Source organism: Suillus plorans, assembly GCF_016647745.1.
Source record: "Suillus plorans strain S12 chromosome Unknown HD556scaffold_68, whole genome shotgun sequence".
NCBI lineage: Eukaryota > Fungi > Basidiomycota > Agaricomycetes > Boletales > Suillaceae > Suillus > Suillus plorans.
Window position 1 is genome coordinate 57,814 of NW_024537452.1, and position 18,270 is coordinate 76,083.

Here is an 18,270-nt window from a genome sequence, read left to right on the forward strand (position 1 = left end):
CTATAGGTGATCCGTTAGCGCGCCGTGCTGAGGAGATACTAAGACAGAGCGCACCTTATCCGGGGGACGACTTGACAAGTGAAGAAACCTTTGCTAAGGACAGGTTCTTGATCTATCGGATATCAGCCGTCCGTCACATCATAATGGACCATGGAACTCACCTGAAGGAAGAGTTAGAGATTCCTTCCTTCCTGCTGCGTAACCCAGCATTCTTCGTGGGTGACTGGTATGCAAATCGCCTGGCTGAGGACTGCGAAGTACCTAAGTCCATGAGGCGCTGTATGCAACGCCGTAAGCCGATGGGAGACCCTATAGCTGATCGTGTCGAGGAGATATTGAACCGGGAAACTCGGTTTCCGGGAGAACCAATTGAAGATCGGTTCATCTGCCATCGAACAGCCTATGGCGATGACATCATCTACGAGATATTGGATCAAGAACTAAACTATGTGCTGAGGGCGGAGGATCATTTCCTCTGTAATGAGAAGTTGAATGTAGCTCACTGGTACGCGAAGCACCTGTTAAAGGGCTACAAGCGACTGAACACGCTGATGCTAAGCAAAGAGTTGGAGTGGGAGAATCACCACCTCCGGTCGTTGGAGACTGGTGATCTCAGTCCAATGGAGTGCGCGCTGGAAGGTGTAGTACATCAGCTCTACGCGATCCCAGACATGCAGTTCGAAGGGACGGCTCACCATTTCCAGTTAGTCGAACTGAATGGTCAGCAGGTAGCGCCAGGGAAGTACCCTGCCATACAACGTAACTCGGCGATAGCCCGAGACTTCAAACGACTCATCCCCAAGCCTGTCGTCGTGGTGGCCCATGTGAACGGCTGCCCGGTCCGAGCCCTTATCGACACAGGATCGCTGGCCGACTTCATGTCTTCCACACTAGCGGATCAGCTGAAGGTGAAACGGATACCTCTAGAGAAGCCACTCACCATCCAGCTGGCCGTGCAAGGGTCGCGCTCCAAGGTGAACTTCGGGGTTAAGGTGCAGCTAGCTTATCAGCACATTAAGGAAGAAAGATTCTTTGATATCATAAACTTACAGAATTATGATTTAATCCTGGGGACGCCATTCCTCTTCCAACATCAAGTTACGGTCGGCCTGAACCCGTCCCGGGTGATGGTAGGTAGCGACCGCGCATTACCGGTCAAGGGCGAACAGGTAGCTGTCCTGGAATCGAGGGCGGCAGGGGCCGTCGAGGAAGATCTGACCCGTGCACGTCAACAGCTTTGCGAGCTGGCCCGGCCACTGTGTGCCAAGGCCAGCACCACCGGTTTGCCCCCTTTAAGGGCGATCAATCATACAATTCCCTTGATAGATCCGGAGAAGACTTACCGTTGGAGGCCTTCTCGTTGCCCAGAGCCCCTGCGTCCGCAATGGGGGGAGAAGCGACAAGCTTACCTAGCGTCAGGCCGCTGGCGTATGACGAGTGCCGGCAACACCGTGCCCATGTTATTCATCCGGAAGCCGGGCACGGATAAACTACGCACCGTATTCGACTTGCGGGAGCGCAACGCTAATACGCGCAAGTTATCATCTCCCCTACCGGACATTGATGGGATCCTTCGCCGGGTCGCGAGGAGACAGTACCGGTCCATCATAGACGGACAAGACGCCTATGAACAGATAAGGATAGTGCCCGAGCACGTCGAGCGCACAACGGTCACTACCCCCGACGGAAACATGGTTAGTACTGTGCTACAGCAGGGGGACTGTAACGCACCCGCTACATACCAAGCCCTTATGAACCACCTATTCGGCGAGTTCATAGGCCGGTGGATGGACGTCTACCTCGACGACATCATAATATACTCTGAAACGTTAGCGGAGCACATGGAGCACGTGAGAACCGTCCTACGGATCTTAGAAAGAGAGAGACTTTACCTCAGCGAGAGTAAGTTGCAGTTCCTATGCAAGGAACTTAAGATCTTGGGCAGGGTCGTGGACGACGACGGGATCCGTATGGACCCCGCCAAGGTAGACAAAATCCTCGCCTGGAAGACACCTACCAACCGCGACGCACTCAGGAGTTTCCTGGGTGCTGTCGGGTTCCTGGCAGATGACATACACCGGGTCAGAGTCCCGATGGGCACGCTTGCCGAGGTTACGGGTGACACGGTGCCATTCCATTGGGACTTCACCCAGCAGAGAGCTTTCGACGAAGTTAAACAATATGTCGTGACTTGTGCGAAACACTCACGGGTTCCACTGGACTACTCCGCCGACGCGGACCCCATATGGCTGATGTCCGACGCAAGTGGTAAAGGCATTGCTTGCGTGATCGCCCAGGGTGTCGAATGGAAAACAGCCCGGGTGGCTGCATTCTACAGCGCCAAACTGAACCCAGCGCAGCAGAACTACCCCGTTCATGAGCAGGAGATGCTGGCTGGTGTTGAGGGGATGCTGCGGCACCGGGACATCCTACAAGGGGCACGGTTCACCTGGTTGACCGACCACAAGGGGTTGATCCACTTACTGCAACAGCGAGACCTGTCCGGACGACAGGCTAGATGGTTGGAAAAGCTGGGGGAGTTCGATTTCACCGTCAGATATCTGCCGGGGATCGAAAACGTCTTACCTGACGCGTTGTCCAGGATGTATTCCTTCGATGCACCAGGTACAGTGCGGGCTCCCAGCGAGTTCACATCCCATGATGAAGGGAGCACGGGAACGACGGGCGGCACGCTGCCCAGCCTGATATCCATGCCAGTACTGGTGGGTATGGAAGCCAGAGCACTGGATCCCCCCAGGCGGAGTTCACGTCTGGCAAGTTCTGGCGCTGACCAGGGGACGATGGTCATCCCCACTGAGGCGGTCAGTAGCGTCCGGCGAGGACGCGATATTATCAGTAGCGAACCTGCCAGTAGCGACCGACGAGGACGCGGTACTACCAGTAGTGACCCTGCCGGTGGCACCCAACAAGGACGCGTTACTATCCCTAGCGACCGACGAGGACGCGTTACTAAGGTTCGGGAAGTGCCTTCACCTGCAGAGACAGGGCGGCCGGAGACGGCAGCCGAGTTCGCGAGGCGAATGGCTCCCCATTTCGTCCTTAGAGGCCCTAAGGAACGAAAGGAAGGGGGGGATGCTGGACAGAAGACCAATCAGCAGTCGCCTCTAGACGTGGGCTGCACCAACGAGCCCGGTGAGGATGCACCAAACATGACGAGGTTCCCGGCGGTTTATCCGGACGAAGATGAGCTGATAGTTGGTATCAGGAATCAGTACGCCAGGGACCCGTTCTTCAGACAGATTTTGGACTCACCAACGGAATACCGGAATTTCCAAGTAGATGAAGGCCTCATCCACCTGCGTCTGAAAGACAAAACATTATTATGCGTACCAGACGTGAAAATACAAGAACGCACCGTCCGGGAGATAGTCATATCCCAAGCTCATTCCTTACTAGCCCACCTAGGCGCCTCGAAGACGTTGACCTACCTACACGACCACGTATGGTGGAAGACAATGGTGAACGACGTCAACGCATATTGTGCGTCGTGCATGACCTGCAAGAGAAGTAAACCGTCCAATCAGAAACCATACGGTCTGCTAAATCCCTTACCTGTCCCCACAAGACCCTGGGAGTCGATAGGAATGGATTTCATCGGTCCGTTACCAATGTCTAAGGATCGCAATGGTGAATATGATGCCATAACGGTGATCATAGAATTGCTCACTGGGATGGTGCATCTCGTGCCCAGTAGAGTCAACTACACGGCCAAGGAGGTGGCAGAACTTGTGTTTGCCGAGGTATACAAACATCATGGCCTACCTCGAGCAATTGTAAGCGATCGCGATGTGCTGTTCACAAGCACGTTCTGGACTCACATGAACAAGTTGCTGGGCATTAACCAGCGAATGTCGAGCGCCTACCACCCTGAGTCCGACGGGTCCACAGAGCGGGTGAATCGGACCATCGGGCAGATGGTCAGAGCCATAATTTCCCCCACCCAAACGGACTGGGTAACGAAACTGCCGGCCATAGAGTTTGCCATCAATACGTCAAGCTCTGAGTCAACAAAAGAGTCACCTTTCATGCTGAACATGGGCCACATGCCCCGGGCCATGGTTTGGAACAATCCGTCCAAGGACGAATATCCCAGTGTGCGTGTCTACCTGCAGAAGATGAAGAGCGCTACCATGAAGGCGCATGACTCAATAATAGAGGCCCGTGTGAAACAAACGCGGAACGCAAACCGAAGACGTCAGCTATGTCCGTTTAAGGAAGGAGATTTGGCCTACGTGTCAACAAAGAACATGTCCTTACCCAAGGGCCTAGCTCGAAAGTTCTCTCCAAAGTACATCGGACCCTACAAGCTGACACGCGACTATGGCAACAACTCATTTATGCTGGAGCTGCCGAACCAACTAAGGCAACGAGGTATTCATCCTGTCTTCCACTCGTCGTTGCTACGCATCCATATCCCTAACGATGATCGATTGTTTCCTGGACGGACTGACTCACAGGTATTCGACTTCGGAGATCTACCCGACCGCGAGTGGACGGTTGACAAGATCCTGTCCCACTCCGGCACGAAGGAAGGGGCGTTGTTTGAGGTAAAGTGGCGAGCGGGCGATGTGACCTGGCTGCCATATGAGCAGATTTCTCACCTAGCTGCTCTGGCCGAGTACCTGGACTTACTAGGTGTTCCTGACATTCGGAACTTAACGGACGGTGAAGGGAGTCCTCCTAACGACGACCCTCGATCATATTTGGGGCACGTTTCGCTAGAGGACCGAGCTGACTTAAATACAGCCTCAGCTCCCTCATATCCCACCAACCGTCCTAGCACCCACATCACCCCTTCACATCTCAACACCAACCAACCCACCTCGGCCTCTCATCTATCCTGGTTTGAGGACGGTGAAATCAGCTTATTCGCCATGTCCCACGCCCCCGACGAATCCCAGCTTCTCTACTTCTCGGCGTACGGCCGGGACGTACTAGTTGGCAACCCCGAAAACGAGGACGATACTCACCTTGTGACGCGCGAGCAGTTCAGGCTCTTCGTCGCCTACTCTCACGCTCTACGCAACAAACCCCCCCACGCTCGACCCCCTAGCCCCCTGGGCTATGAGTTCTTCGCCCACGCTTTCAATAGCGAGGGGTTGCAGTCCACGGCATCGTACCTTGATGAGTCCGGCGCGGTGGTGAGCATCGGGTCTGCCCTAGAGGCCACGGACGTCATCAGCGACGAAGAAGATAGTGAGATCACCGTGTCCACCTCCCGTATGGAGCAGATGGAGAAGATGGTGTGGCACACTGCGATCAGCGCCACCCATCAACGAGAGAAGATAGAGCAGAGACGCGCCGGTCAGAGGAAGGAGCGCAACTTCGGGCGTAAGCAGACGCAGAAGCTCAATAAAAGGGGGCTGGGGAGGGTTCGAAAACAAGCCGACCTGCCCACTACATACCCGGTGACGGGTTCCTCCTCCGTGGCGCCCCCCGAGGAGGCTATGGCCGAGATGGACTGACGTCCTTAGGTCAGAGAAGGCGAGGGAGACGTAGGTCACCCTGGAGGGGGAGATGTAACGGTCACTCAGAGATCGTGCTCGTCACTGACTGCTTCTCACCCTTGTCTAAAACGTATTGGACTCATTTATTCCTATAGCTACAGCTACTCTACTATATGCTCGGCCGACGTACTTACTACCCGGTTCTGTCCCCACTGCCTCTCTTTACCGTTATCACCCGAGCTTCAGTAGTATAAAAGCAGAGTCCATTCGTAGTCGTACAGTAGTGTTTTCTGGACCCAAATATCAGACTTTTATCCTGTTATTTCCCGAGAACGTTCTTCTCTTGTGCCATTGACTTCGAGCTTCGCGAGCTAAATAGTCACTGTCACATCACCCAAGCCAACCCGTGACCCGTAGCACCCGACCCGCACGCTACCCGCAGGTTCCACCCGGGCGGGTACCCGGGCACTCTCTACCCATGTCAGGCCCTACTGATATCTCGGGCTACAATTCATTGGTAATATGGGTACGACTAAAACACGGTGGTCTATTCACGTCAGATACCAAACAATAACATAGACACTAGAGCAGCATTCAAAACATGGACGTGATGTCGAGAACGAGCAAAACCAGCAGCAAGAATAGTAACGACAAAGCTTGAAAGATGCAGAAACTGAAGGACATAGAGATACGCTGTAAAACTGGATGGCTATGAGTGAGATGTTGGTAACAAATGCAGCAGGTAATTAATTTGGAACAGTAAATAGGTAACGGGGTTATTGATGCACGAGAGCGAGTGCGCAACCAGGCGCAATGTCCAAACAAGCGGCACTTATCGAAGCGCGTTCAGCTTTCCTTCATCTCTTCATCGATGGTGCTTCCAAAATAACACTTATGAGCAGGGGTGGAGGAGATACCAGGCGACATATTGGATGAGAAGTGCATCGCAGAATCAGGGCTGAGTAATCCGGAAGTGTTAGGACCGGATACAAAATAATTCATGAGGGGTTGGCAAGGAACAGGTATGATGAGCGCGGGAGGCGCGAGAGTACGCGTGTATTTTGCGGATGGTAATGGTGATGGCGGTGGAAGTGGAGGAAGAGGGGCAGTAGGAGGCGGAGCGAGTGGGACGGTCCGCTTGACTGCACGACGCAGGCTGCACAACATGAATATTAGAAGACATACAATTACAGGCATTGAAGCCACTCACCGCAGTGGAGGGCCTGCATTCAGACTGCCACTCCTTAATCTTCCGAAAAGACTGCTGGATTCTGAAGCGTTCTCTGCGACGCTGCCTGCACGACTCCGGGTGGGAGACATGATGCCAGTGCGCTGAAGCGCGCTGCCCGCATTTCGGGTCGGGGATTTGATAAGAGCCATCGGATTCGCGCCAATATTCATGCTACTGCGACGCCTGCGCATGCGAGAACGGTCAGCATTCGCAGTGGGTATTGCAACAACGTTATTTGAGTTGCCACCGGGTGTGGGCGTCACGCTCAGATCGCGATCGACAGGGTGCATAGGACTGGATGGCATTGGCATGGGCGAGGAGGGTGGTGCAGGAGTTGTTGCTCTTGGATGGTAAGGCGCGAGAAGGCCAGAAGAAAAGAAGGCAGAATAGGTGACCATCGTTAAAATCGAAAAGGTCTGTCTGAATTGAAGATGTTGGTCAAAGAACAAGTTGAACCAAACCGAATTTGAACTTCTTCTCGATAAGGATATTATACAAGGGACGTTGATTTTCATTTCGCTAGAAAGTTCTGCCTTATTGTCACCGGTACCTCTCAGGCTAGCGAAAACTGAGTACTGAAGTGAGATCTGCTGCATCTGCACTGCACAGGAGTAATCGATGCCAACAGCATAATTCACCTGTCCGATATCGCAAGCTTGCACTACTAGCTAGCAGCTAAGTCGTAACGTAACCTACATTTAAATGATATTATGTAAAAACGGAAAGGTTGCCCAACCCTTTTGACACCTTTGCTACACGGCAAAACAAGGCCGACTAGCTCAGTTGGTTAGAGCGTCGTGCTAATACGGTTCATTGATAAAAGTGTTTATGGTACAATTTCACGCTCTTATCGATGGACTTGATACGCGAAGGTCTTGGGTTCGATCCCCACGTTGGCCAATCTTTTTGTAGACTCTTGTTGCCTTCAGCACCGTCTAACTTGGTTCTAGGCGTTCGTGAATACTCTTTTGAACGTCACAGGGACGACAGACCTTTAGTTGAATGTTCGACAGGCTAGTGATGCCCAGTGAGGTTGTGGCCTGCCAGTATAGGGTACAGGCTGTATTACGTCATCTGCCGCATTCTTACTACGCTCTGCGATCCATCAACACGATTGCTCGTGTGTTAACCGAGCCAACATGTTCTTTATCGTGAGTACCTCTCTCCGAGAGATCCATCACCATTCAATCCGTCATAACCAAACTTCAATGCTCAGAAAGAGTTGACGCATACAATTCTCCTCCATCCGTCATATTTTGGCCCTCGGATGCTCCAGTTCCTCGAGTCAAAACTGTACTCAGACGTAGAAGGAACATGTTCAGGCGCATTCGGGTACATTATTGCTGTCGTCTCCATCCTGGATATCGGAAAAGGCATGGTACTGAGCGGAAGTGGCCAGGCCGAATTTATCACCCGCTATCGTGCAATAGTCTTCAAGCCATTCAAAGGAGAAGTGGTCGATGGGGTCGTGAATAACGTTAACAAGGTGCTCCATACCTTGTTATTTTTCCTCGATCCGTACTGAATAGCGCGTAGATGGGCTTCTTTGCTGACGTCGGGCCATTGACAGTTTTCGTGTCTCACCAAGTGAGTTTGAATGCTGCTCCGTCCTGCCTCGCTCAACATCTCGCACCATTCCTAGCTGATACATCCTGACATGAAATTTGATCCGACCTCAAATCCACCATCCTTTGCATCAGAGGACCAGGTATCGTCCATTTATGTATGGTCCCCCTAATGTCCCTACCTTGTCTCGAACAGATCATCGAGAAGAATACTCGTGTACGGCTAAAAATTGTGGGAACGCGCGTCGATGCTACCGAAATTGTGAGTCTTTTAATTTTAGTACGACTACAACTGTTAACACAAGGTAGTTCGCCATCGGAACGATCAAGGAAGATCATCTTGGTGTTATAGACTAGTCAAAAGATCGAATTTGGACGATCACCTTATGTATACCTGCTATCACTGTATTCGCTGTGTTATTTACTGCAAAGTACTAATGTCATCCTCTTAGTCCAATTCATGCGCTTGATTAAGTACCATTGGACGAAGCCATGATAAATAAGAACCAGAATACATAGGAAAGCGATTGGCTACGATCTACAAGGACAAGTATGAGCTATTAATATATAGTCGAGGTAGTCTCGTCTAAGTATGACCTGTGCCCTGCTCATTCCTCATCCTCAAAACGCAAGACCTGCGCATCCTCGTCTACAGGTACATCCCTATATCCACGCCTCGCGCGGTAGCCCATCGATACAGATTCCAGGCTTGACGCTATATATTCGAACGCGATGCCCGCAAGTCCGAGAAGGAACCATGGCACAGATGCCAGCGTAGCCATCGCACCAGACCCTGACCCATGCGAATAGTCGCCTCCGGGTAAACGGATCGTCCTGTGTGTCAACAATAAGCATACAACGCACACGTGAAGTAGATTTCACTTGCCCTCTCGCCATTCCGCTCTTGCTGTACCACCACCATGCGACAAGCGCTGTGATCGCAAAGGGGAATAAAATCACCATCATCCAGAATATCGCGCTGTGGCCATTAATACCAGGGCACAAGTGTTGCGTGCCTCGGTCTATGCGGTCGCCGCCCTCACAACTAGAGTAGTCCACCTTGCGGTACGCCGTGGGTTCATACCAGTAGTCTTCCCCATTGCGACATGAATCATCGGGCGGTCGTGCTGTCATCCCCGGTACAAGAACGCATTGGCCTTCCCCATTGTGGACATAGTTGAATTCGCTGTTTTTTCGTGCCCAGATTTAAATTAGTTCTGAGCAGGTGGTATTATATCCGTGACTCACCACTCAAAGTCCTCCACCGCACATGTACAATTCCGTACAATGTTGTCTAGTGCCTTGGGCGTGTCTCCAACAACACAGTTCACATCCCGTTTGCGGCGATGGTAGAGCGTCTGTATGTGATATAGGTGACAAAGGAAAACATAAGTTTGGGCGACTTACCTGTCGACCGAACAAGCAAAGTGAGTCTCTTTCTTCACTGGGGCTCCATAGCTCAAAGTCATCGTGTCCAGGTTTTTCCGCATCCATGAGGCCTGGAAGAGTGAGTTCAACATCAATCATCGAGTACAAGAGCACCAAACTCACATCTTCGATGCGTGAGAGATGAGAAGTCTAAGTGTACGATCACCGAGCCAGCCGTCGCGGGATAACGACCCAGGAGCATAAACTTCCGGCTCGTATCCTCTGGCACCGTCATGATATCCCTCACTCTGATCTTCTCAGTCGTGAATTTGAATTCTCGCCAAGTGAGACCTTCATCTGTGGTAAACAGGACATGGTCCGTCGGTTCCTCATCATTCACGATCACGATGATAGACCCTGAATCGCCGAACTCCCAGAGATGGGCGTCCTTGTGAACTTCTTCCCATGTGAACCCGCCATCCCGGGACAGGAAGGTATCGCTCTCAGTGTAGGCGGCGAGCGATTCACCCACGTTCCCGACTGCCATCACCACGCCGACGATGGATGGGCTGCTATATGTCGCCCGGGCATCGAAGCGTTCTGTATATCCGTGAACGTGGAGTGCACAGCCCTACATACGACAAAATAAGTCAATTGACAACGATGATCAAAAAAGCACGACATACCACTGATGTACAAGGGTACTTCACACCCAGTGAATCTACTGAAGGGGGTAGAAGGGGCTTCCAAGTGCCACCTGACACAACAAGCAACCGTCAACGAGAGGCAAAAGATACCCATAAAAAGGCATACCGTCATTATGCGTAATCCTCGTCTGCAGAACCTTGTGTCCCGTGAGTGCAGCCTCCGCAGGATTGGCTACTATGTTGATAATCGCAATGCCATCCAACCCCGCGAGCTTCTCAAAGTCGACAAAGCCGCCATTGTTCCTATTCACGTTATCGATGGACAGCCCAAAGTATGTTCCATTGGAGTTGGATTTCAGGATGTTGCCCCATGGCGTTGGAAATTCGTTCATGGTCATGTGTAGGAAGATGGATTTAGTGCTTGACTCGAGGACAGTGTACGCCTAGAAAATATCATTAGCAATTCCAGCGTTTGTATGGCTAGGGCGAACTGCCTACGTGAGAATCTGGATGCATGCCGGGAGGGAAGTTCCCAGAAGCAAACGTACGTCCATCAAGTGAGACCTGGAGATTAAGCGTGCCCCTCATCGGGAGGTACTGCAAGTACACAAGCAATCAATCAACAGTCCACGCACAGAACAACCAAAAAAACTCACCTCAGCCACGATTAAAAACTCTGAAAACTTAGTGAACCCCACAACATGGTCAAAAAGCTTCGTCTTCTTCGCATAATAGTCTGTGCCAGACACAAGTTGCAACGCATTCTCTTTCCCGAAAAACACCTGCGAGCCCTGTTTGTCCGCATATGACTCGCATAGGATCTGAGATGAATCGATCCGCAGATCTTCATCGCGTGCCCAGTCACAGTTGACGACATAGTCCTCCACCAACCGCCAATCCCGCCCATTGTTCCATGTGTACTGGGCCTGCGCGCGACAGGTTTCATACCCTGATTGGCAGTCCACATTACCGATCCAGATGAGATACTCGGACCTAGGCTGGAAGCGGACCACTTGGGCCCCGAACGTGTTGGGAGGAGAAGGCGCTTCGGAAGGGTGCCAGTAGCGGCCAGTGTCTGTTGTATAGTAGAACCTCTTGGAGTCGGTGATAAGGTATGCGCGGTCGTCGGTGTGTGTGTGCATATAGAACACTAGGAAACGCTCCTCTGGGAACTTTTGTTCCCATGTGTAACCCTCGTTACTAGATTGCCATATTGTGAAGTCGGCAAGACGGACAAGGACGGTCTATGGAGGCAGACGTGAGCTGAGGTATTGATATGGTACGATGTACAGGACGCTCACCTTCGAGTCCTTGAAAAACTCGCTCTGTACAATATCACTAGCAAATGGATGCTACAATATTGTAAGTTTCCATACTGAGAAAAAAAGCAAGAACAGAGACACACAGTCTGGTAAACAATCGCTCCTTCGACAGGTTCAGCTGTAAATGACACATGAGACACAAATCTTTCATCACCTCTGAGGCACTCACCTCCGGAACAGTCTTTAGACATGGGCTCGTCCATGCGAGAGCCACCTTCACACTTGTTCCCAGGGATCTTGCGATATCCCGATGAACCCATGTACGTTTCGCCGGGCGTCCCAAGGGTACACTGGGTACTGGGTATGCGCTCTGGGCCCGAAGGCACACATTTACCATCACTCCGCACATAGTTATAGTCACTAGAACGCATGAGCAATTGTGATGGGCAGAGTAACCAGGAACAACGTACCACTCATAATCATGTTCCTCGCATGGGCACTTATCATCATGAACTTCCGGATCATGGAACTTCTCACCCATGTAGCAATCCGCGCCAGCCTTGCGCCTGGTGTACCATTGCTGCGAAGTATATTAGTAAGACCACTCTCATGACAAGGTTTACATCTCAGTAACAAACCTTGGCACCCATGATGCACTCTGATTTGGTATTGGCTCTTGCATACCATGATTCCTTGTCGTTAGGACCACACTGTGGGCGCCCAAGGGCAGCGAAGTCGAGGTAGATGGCAGCGTTACGGCCTTCATTGGACTGTGGGGACTGCCGCACGACCTGGCCAAGGAGGAGGAACTTCTGAGACGTTGAATCCGATACCGTCGTCAGGCCCTTGGCACGGAATCGGATCTCAATATTGTATGTGTTCCTATAGGGCAAGACGTTTCAGTAAGATCGCATATATGCACACGCAGCGAGAGGCAGGGCGGAAAGGCATACCAGGTCTGGCCCATGTCCGTGGAGTACATGATAGAGTTGGTAGGTTCTTCGTCGTCGACGACGACGATGACACTTCCAGAATCGCCAAATTCGTATTGACACGCGCCTTCGCGGACCATAGTCCATGTCAGGCCGGCGTCCTTGCTCATGTAGGTATTGCTCTCATCGTATGGCGCAAGAGCTTTTCCAACGGAACCCACGCCCATGACGAAGCCAGGAGCGGGGGACGAGAAAACGGGGCCATAGTTGTGCATGTCTGTTACTGAGTGCAAGTGCAGCGAACATGATTCGGAGGAGCAGGTACCGCTAGGAGCGGCAAGGGAATTCCATGAGCTACCTGCGAAGACGTAAGATCAGTTTAAAATCAAAGAAGGAACATCGTTCCTCACCGTCATCAAATGTGATGACCGACCGTAATTGCTTGGCTGCCATCTTCCTCTCAACATCTTGCGCATTAGCGACGACGTTGGCAATACCAACACCCTCAACGCCATATATGGTCTCGTAGTCGACATACCCCATCATGTTTCTGTTCGTGTTCATCAAGCTCTCCACAAAGTAGGTGCCGTTGGAGTTGCTGACAAACAGGGTACCGACAGTGGTTATGTCGTGCAAGACTACATCTACTGCTAGAGAGTGAACTGTAGATTCGACAATAGTGTATGCGTTCTCCCGCAAGCGAGCCTGGGAGGCATGTGGGAAATGTGCCTTGGCCCATTCTTTGGTGTCCACAGTAACATATAACAGCATGTCACCCTCGCTGCCAGGTGTCAAGTCCTTGAGCGCAACCACGGCAAACTTGGACACGATTGCGAATGCCACGACACCCTTGGCATTCTTGCCGATGCCAAGGTCTTCGTTCTGCTTGGTGGCAAAAAAGTCTGTGCTGGAGTACAGACGACTGCTTGCGATGTTGTGTGAGCCAGCCGTAGCGGAGGTGTCATAAGCGACGCAGTAGATGAGGTCCTCGTGAGCGTCATGTTTGAAATCCTTACTACTGTGAGCGAATTGGCAACGGGAGACGTCCTCTAGGAGAAGTTGTGGTGATGAAACAAATCCATCTTTGGTGTAGTATGTCTGTAGAGATTTGAATGCAAGTAATATATAAATGTCAATAAGTGCGCACCACGTCTTTACATTGTTCTCCCCAGGGAATTTGGTCACATTTGGTGGCCTGGAAGAGGGTGTACTCCGACTTTTTGGGATCCGAGTGAAATGAGAGCGGTTTTTGGATATAACCCACTAGCTCGGGGACCTCGAACGTGCGCCATGACTTTCCGCGGTCGTCTGTGCGGTAATGCGTGTAGGAGTTTGTTAATACGAATGCCTATAGATAGAATTCGGTCAGATCAAAAGCCACGTCAGTGTATTCGAGGCAGATGAAATATACTAGAAATGAGAGTATGGGCGGTAACGCACCACGCGGTTGTTGAATGGGTGCTCCATAAACATTGCAGCCTCCCCAGGTGGTATGTCATCTGCGCGTTTCCAGGTCTTGCCTTCGTCTTGAGAGACATGTATATCCCCAAAATTAGCATCATGGTATATCACACTCTACAGGATAAAGTGAATTGTTATTAAGTGAACCCTGAGGTAGATATGGATGCCTCACAGTCGTATCGTCGAAAAAGAACAACCGAGTTGGTGGGTTGTTGAAGTAGCTTATGGCATGTTCTGGATCAGCAGCAGACGTGTAACCAAAATAAAGAAGAAAAGCAAGGGTTGACCATATAAAAGCGGCTGTCCTGTGCCAAGGAGCCATGCAGGACGTTGTGGATGAAGAAATGTGTAGTGCACGTTGTATGTTACGTGCACAGCTCAGCAGTTCCCTTGCTCCCGCAGCCCGCGCCAAAGTGACGGCTGTCATTCACAGCCACACACCGGCTGTACCTTTTCGGGCGACTATAGTCTAGACCTCATCTTAGAAGAAGACAATTTGTTCCTCCTAATGAGGCTATAAAATCATTCATTCTTATAGGATGTGTTCTCTTATTGCATACATGACCCTATAGATGAGTTCAAACAGGTATCAAAAGGGAGCCTAACCACGATCTCTTTCCAAATCTTCAGGTCCGAAACTAAACGGAAGTAATTCCTCAAGAGTAGATTCTCGCACTCCATCTTCTTTCTCCAAGTAGGAAGATGCAGCCAATAGGATGGGCATGTCGAGAGGACAAAATTCGCGAATTACTTGACGACAGATCCCACAAGGCGCAATTGGCGAGGCAACGTCGCTAGTAGGTAATTGGTGTAAGATTTGGAGCGAGGATAATAATGACATACGTTGTGACAGCGAGCGCCACAAACTTACGATGGCCTTCACTCTGATATCGAGATATTTAGTTACAGATCAAGCCCTACGAACGCTACCAGATAAGGTGGACGCACTACTGCTTTCACGAATGCAGTGCGCTCTGCACAAATAGTACCACCTGTGTATGGTAGCAGGACTGATGAGTAGCAAGAGCCAAGTAAAGACCGTATTCACCGTATGAGGCGTTCTCGATATTAGAACCTTTGATGATTTCGCCATCCTCAGTGAGAAGAGCTGCTCCCACACGGAATTTGGAGTAAGGCACGTATGCGAATGTCTTTGCTATCAAGATACTTATGAACAGTGCGCTCTTTCAGGTTCTGTTTTTAGGGCGATAGACTCGTACCTTCAACTGCTGCTTGGAGGAGGCGGTCACGGTTTGAAGCTACGATATCTGTCATGAATAATTCGTTGGTTGGTATAATTCAAACCAGGGGATTGACGATCCGATAACTATCGCAGCACGCGAATCCGATCCGAAGTTACGATCAGTCACTCGTCACTCGTCACACACTCTAGTCACTAACCGCCAACTTGAAGCAGGGGTGTATCTTGGGGCCTCACGCCTGCTGGCAAATTGGTGGCATTAATATGGAAGACGTTGGAGGCGTTCCAGAAGCTGATTCATACCGACGGGCACTCAGACTGGGCCATGGTAGTAAGTAACACATTCTAGACTCAGAGCGATGTGCTGGTGGTGTGGTTCTTTTTCTAACTCATCCTGGCGTGTATCCATGCACATCGACTCATTTTCCTATGTGGAAGCCGAGGAATTGACATTTTATGAGAAGATACTTCCTGCGCGGAGATCGTAGGATATGGTTAAGATGAGGTGAATTTGCTGCACGTACCCGCGGATTCCGGAAGCAGGTTTTAATTGGCTTTTTTTACAGTCACTAGTCTCAATCGATATCGGACGCGACAAGGATCACACTTCCGAACATTCAATCATATGATCACTGGTCACGCAAAATACAAGAGGAAGCGCATTCTTTGTGAATTCGAATCCCGGGATCTCTCAACCATCTCGGCCGTCCTGGTTCTCGATCTCAAGTCTTGGTGTTGTCACATAACGCATTGCATCTTATTTATGATTACTACATTCCAGACCTTGAAACGCCATCTACCAGGTTCCCAAATGTCGACCGATCTGCCATGCACAAAGACCACAGTATCCGCGTCATCGTTTCGGACGTTTTTTCTCCATGTGCAAGCATGATTGGAGGGTTCGCGTATCTACAGGAGCAGCCCACATTGTCCGATGCTGATGAGAAAGTCACTTCACGCTGATAGTACAAAACACTATCAACATGAGTACGGCATAATTTACCAGTATCGACCGTTGACATCCGACACCACCCTACATCAGTTGCCAATCGATGACTTTTGCCAATTGCAAAGCCCGTGCCGGACTGTGAGTAGGTGCGAGTCAGAAGGATCTATGTCTATTAACGATATGTGACGCTGTACATGAGGCATGAATATTAAAATATCTACTGAATTAATCCAAGTCGTAAAGGACATCGTTACATCTCTGCCCACAACACCGGCCCCATCACCATGCCCATAGTCCATATCTATAACATGAAAATCAGTCAACATGTGCCAAAATGCGCATTAGATGACCTTACGACGTTCAGTGCTTTAACAAAAAGCATCGGGTATTCGTAAATTGGCGGAGCATATTTACTTCCAGCTCTGGGATGGGTGAACAACACCCAAATGGAGTAAAGCGCTATGGCAAGAGAACTACGTGCCAGCCGTAAGGGAGACTTAGCGATCCTAGGAATTCCGGAACCAGGTAAGCGCGATCGTGACAAGTTATCGATATATTACTGACCCAGCTGCTAATGCCATCGGTTCCTCGGAATATTCGGGACCCTTGCCGAAAAACTTGAATGCTCCATCCTGCATAATGTCAAACGCCTCGCCTACGCACATGGACAATCATGAGCCTTCGGGCATTCGACAGTTAATATCGGCGTACCTTCTGCTGCGAATAGGCCAGCCCAACTCATGCTCATGGTATTGATAGTGGATGCGAGCGGTTTTCTCAAATGGTGCCACTTCCGGAGGACGGCCGAGACCTCATTCCAGTTTCCAAAGCTCTCGATGTCGGCCAGAAGATCAGAAAGGATGACTGCGTCATTCAAGGCGACCGTCATTCCACCCGCAGTTAGCGGGTGGCGCATGTTTAATGAATCTCCCATTAGAAGAGCGCCTGCCTTGCTAGATTCTCCTTGCTTCATCGAAGGAAGGTAATAATGTGGGGCTCGTCGCAAACGCGACGTTTCCAAAGCATTGAGAATGGGCGCGCGTAACGATGCCGGAAGCTGAGGTACAACGTCGCGCAATATATGCTCCTGCAATATTGATAGTGAGAGGAGGTTTCACGATCACACAAGACGGAATTACAGACCTTGAGATCTGGCGGTGGCTCCTTGAACTCAACCAGCATCCGGCACTCATTGTTGGGGAGTTCATAAAGAACGACCGGTCCAGCGCGTTTCAGGACAATCATAGTGGCACACTTGGCCACTGGCAGCGTCAAGTCTTTGACGATCAGACCTGCCAAGTAACCCATTTGCGAAGGCTCATACGGCATGTGCCCGAGAACGGCAGTTCTGAACTTGGACAAGCCGCCGTCCGCGACAACGACGAGGTCAGCGAAATATGCCTCTGGCTGACCACCCGTTTTGCAGGCGCTGACACCTATTATGCGATTGGTATCCTCGTTCTCGAGCAGAGCGGTTACTGTGGTCTCGATGAACTCGACATTGGGCGCCCGCCGTGCGCGGTCCCGCAAGGCCATGACAAATGCGCCATGTTCAAAAGCTCGCGCTTCATGGCCTTCAGGGAATGGAGCGTAAATGCCATTATCAGCCCCTCGCATAACGTAAAAACCTGACAGGGGAGAAGAGTCAAAGGCCCCAAGGCATGACTCCAGACCAAGCTGCTTGAGTGACATAACGCCGCCAGGCTGGAGCAGTTCGGCGACCATGCGGTCTGGCTTCGCCATAGACCGCTCGAGTACTGCTATACGAAGAGGAGTACTACGCTTGCCATACGTCTTCGTGGCAAGAGCATGGGCAAGGGCCGGCCCTGCGATACCGGCACCAATGATGAGCACGTCGTATGATGAAGAGGGCATGGCGGGTTGAACAATCGGGACGGGCTACGCTCACCTGGTATTTATCTGAAAACAAGTCTAGCGCAAATCGTTTCGCTTCGGCTACATGAGATGGTCCAAACATATTCGCACCGGATAATTGGCAAATCTTACCCTGAAGATCGTTCGACACGAGTTGGAGAGTCTAGTGCAAGCCGAATACTGTCTCAATCGGTTGCAGTGTATTCGTGATAGATTTTGTGACGTACCGTTTCCATTTGTAACACGTTCTTAGAAATACGAGATCCGATCACTAAAGCCGTAATTCACTTCCGAGTTGGTCCACTACTAGT

General features: G+C 50.9%; 7 protein-coding genes and 1 non-coding gene across 8 annotated transcripts; 4 read left to right on the forward strand and 4 right to left on the reverse strand.

The window, feature by feature from the left end:
* Positions 1-2: 2 nt before the first annotated feature.
* HD556DRAFT_1194344 (uncharacterized protein) lies at positions 3-599 on the forward strand (the record flags this gene model as incomplete). The annotated part of the gene is made up of 1 exon (XM_041296247.1): positions 3-599. A coding segment is annotated over one exon (597 nt), but the record flags the coding sequence as incomplete, so codon positions are not given.
* Positions 600-4,895: 4,296 nt separating this feature from the next.
* On the forward strand, positions 4,896-5,486 carry HD556DRAFT_1312017 (uncharacterized protein; the record flags this gene model as incomplete). The annotated part of the gene is made up of 1 exon (XM_041300605.1): positions 4,896-5,486. One exon carries the CDS (start codon positions 4,896-4,898, stop codon positions 5,484-5,486), a length of 591 nt encoding a protein of 196 aa, XP_041155653.1.
* A 360-nt stretch (positions 5,487-5,846) lies between these two features.
* Positions 5,847-7,156, reverse strand: HD556DRAFT_1403395 (uncharacterized protein). Its single transcript, XM_041303880.1, has 2 exons — positions 6,679-7,156; positions 5,847-6,624 (listed from the first exon to the last, which is right to left on the reverse strand). The coding sequence occupies exons 1-2, from the start codon at positions 7,095-7,097 to the stop codon at positions 6,315-6,317; spliced, it is 729 nt and encodes a 242-aa protein (XP_041155654.1). The 5' UTR covers positions 7,098-7,156; the 3' UTR covers positions 5,847-6,314.
* Positions 7,157-7,346: 190 nt separating this feature from the next.
* HD556DRAFT_1403397 (RNA polymerase Rpb7) lies at positions 7,347-8,699 on the forward strand. Its single transcript, XM_041303881.1, has 4 exons — positions 7,347-7,850; positions 7,916-8,185; positions 8,236-8,286; positions 8,342-8,699. The coding sequence occupies exons 1-4, from the start codon at positions 7,839-7,841 to the stop codon at positions 8,435-8,437; spliced, it is 429 nt and encodes a 142-aa protein (XP_041155655.1). The 5' UTR covers positions 7,347-7,838; the 3' UTR covers positions 8,438-8,699.
* Positions 7,468-7,599, forward strand: HD556DRAFT_t101. Its single transcript has one exon. It is a non-coding gene; the product is annotated as a tRNA-Ile (tRNA).
* Positions 8,700-8,872: 173 nt separating the features above from the next.
* HD556DRAFT_1297844 (uncharacterized protein) lies at positions 8,873-14,348 on the reverse strand (the record flags this gene model as incomplete). Its single annotated transcript, XM_041299445.1, has 19 exons — positions 14,107-14,348; positions 13,914-14,048; positions 13,621-13,821; positions 12,884-13,571; positions 12,495-12,831; positions 12,180-12,423; positions 12,012-12,121; positions 11,771-11,961; positions 11,685-11,719; positions 11,581-11,631; positions 10,936-11,523; positions 10,778-10,876; positions 10,446-10,722; positions 10,319-10,389; positions 9,816-10,263; positions 9,672-9,763; positions 9,513-9,622; positions 9,122-9,450; positions 8,873-9,078 (listed from the first exon to the last, which is right to left on the reverse strand). Exons 1-19 carry the CDS (start codon positions 14,254-14,256, stop codon positions 8,873-8,875), a joined length of 4,362 nt encoding a protein of 1,453 aa, XP_041155656.1. The 5' UTR covers positions 14,257-14,348.
* On the reverse strand, positions 14,349-15,294 carry HD556DRAFT_1403414 (cytidine deaminase-like protein). Its single transcript, XM_041303882.1, has 5 exons — positions 15,155-15,294; positions 14,983-15,090; positions 14,883-14,926; positions 14,778-14,818; positions 14,349-14,728 (listed from the first exon to the last, which is right to left on the reverse strand). Exons 1-5 carry the CDS (start codon positions 15,207-15,209, stop codon positions 14,536-14,538), a joined length of 441 nt encoding a protein of 146 aa, XP_041155657.1. The 5' UTR covers positions 15,210-15,294; the 3' UTR covers positions 14,349-14,535.
* Positions 15,295-16,566: 1,272 nt separating this feature from the next.
* Positions 16,567-18,263, reverse strand: HD556DRAFT_857687 (squalene epoxidase-domain-containing protein; the record flags this gene model as incomplete). The annotated part of the gene is made up of 6 exons (XM_041311847.1): positions 18,092-18,263; positions 17,994-18,040; positions 17,228-17,910; positions 16,796-17,171; positions 16,649-16,739; positions 16,567-16,590 (listed from the first exon to the last, which is right to left on the reverse strand). Coding segments are annotated over exons 3-6 (1,091 nt in total), but the record flags the coding sequence as incomplete, so codon positions are not given.
* Positions 18,264-18,270: the final 7 nt, after the last annotated feature.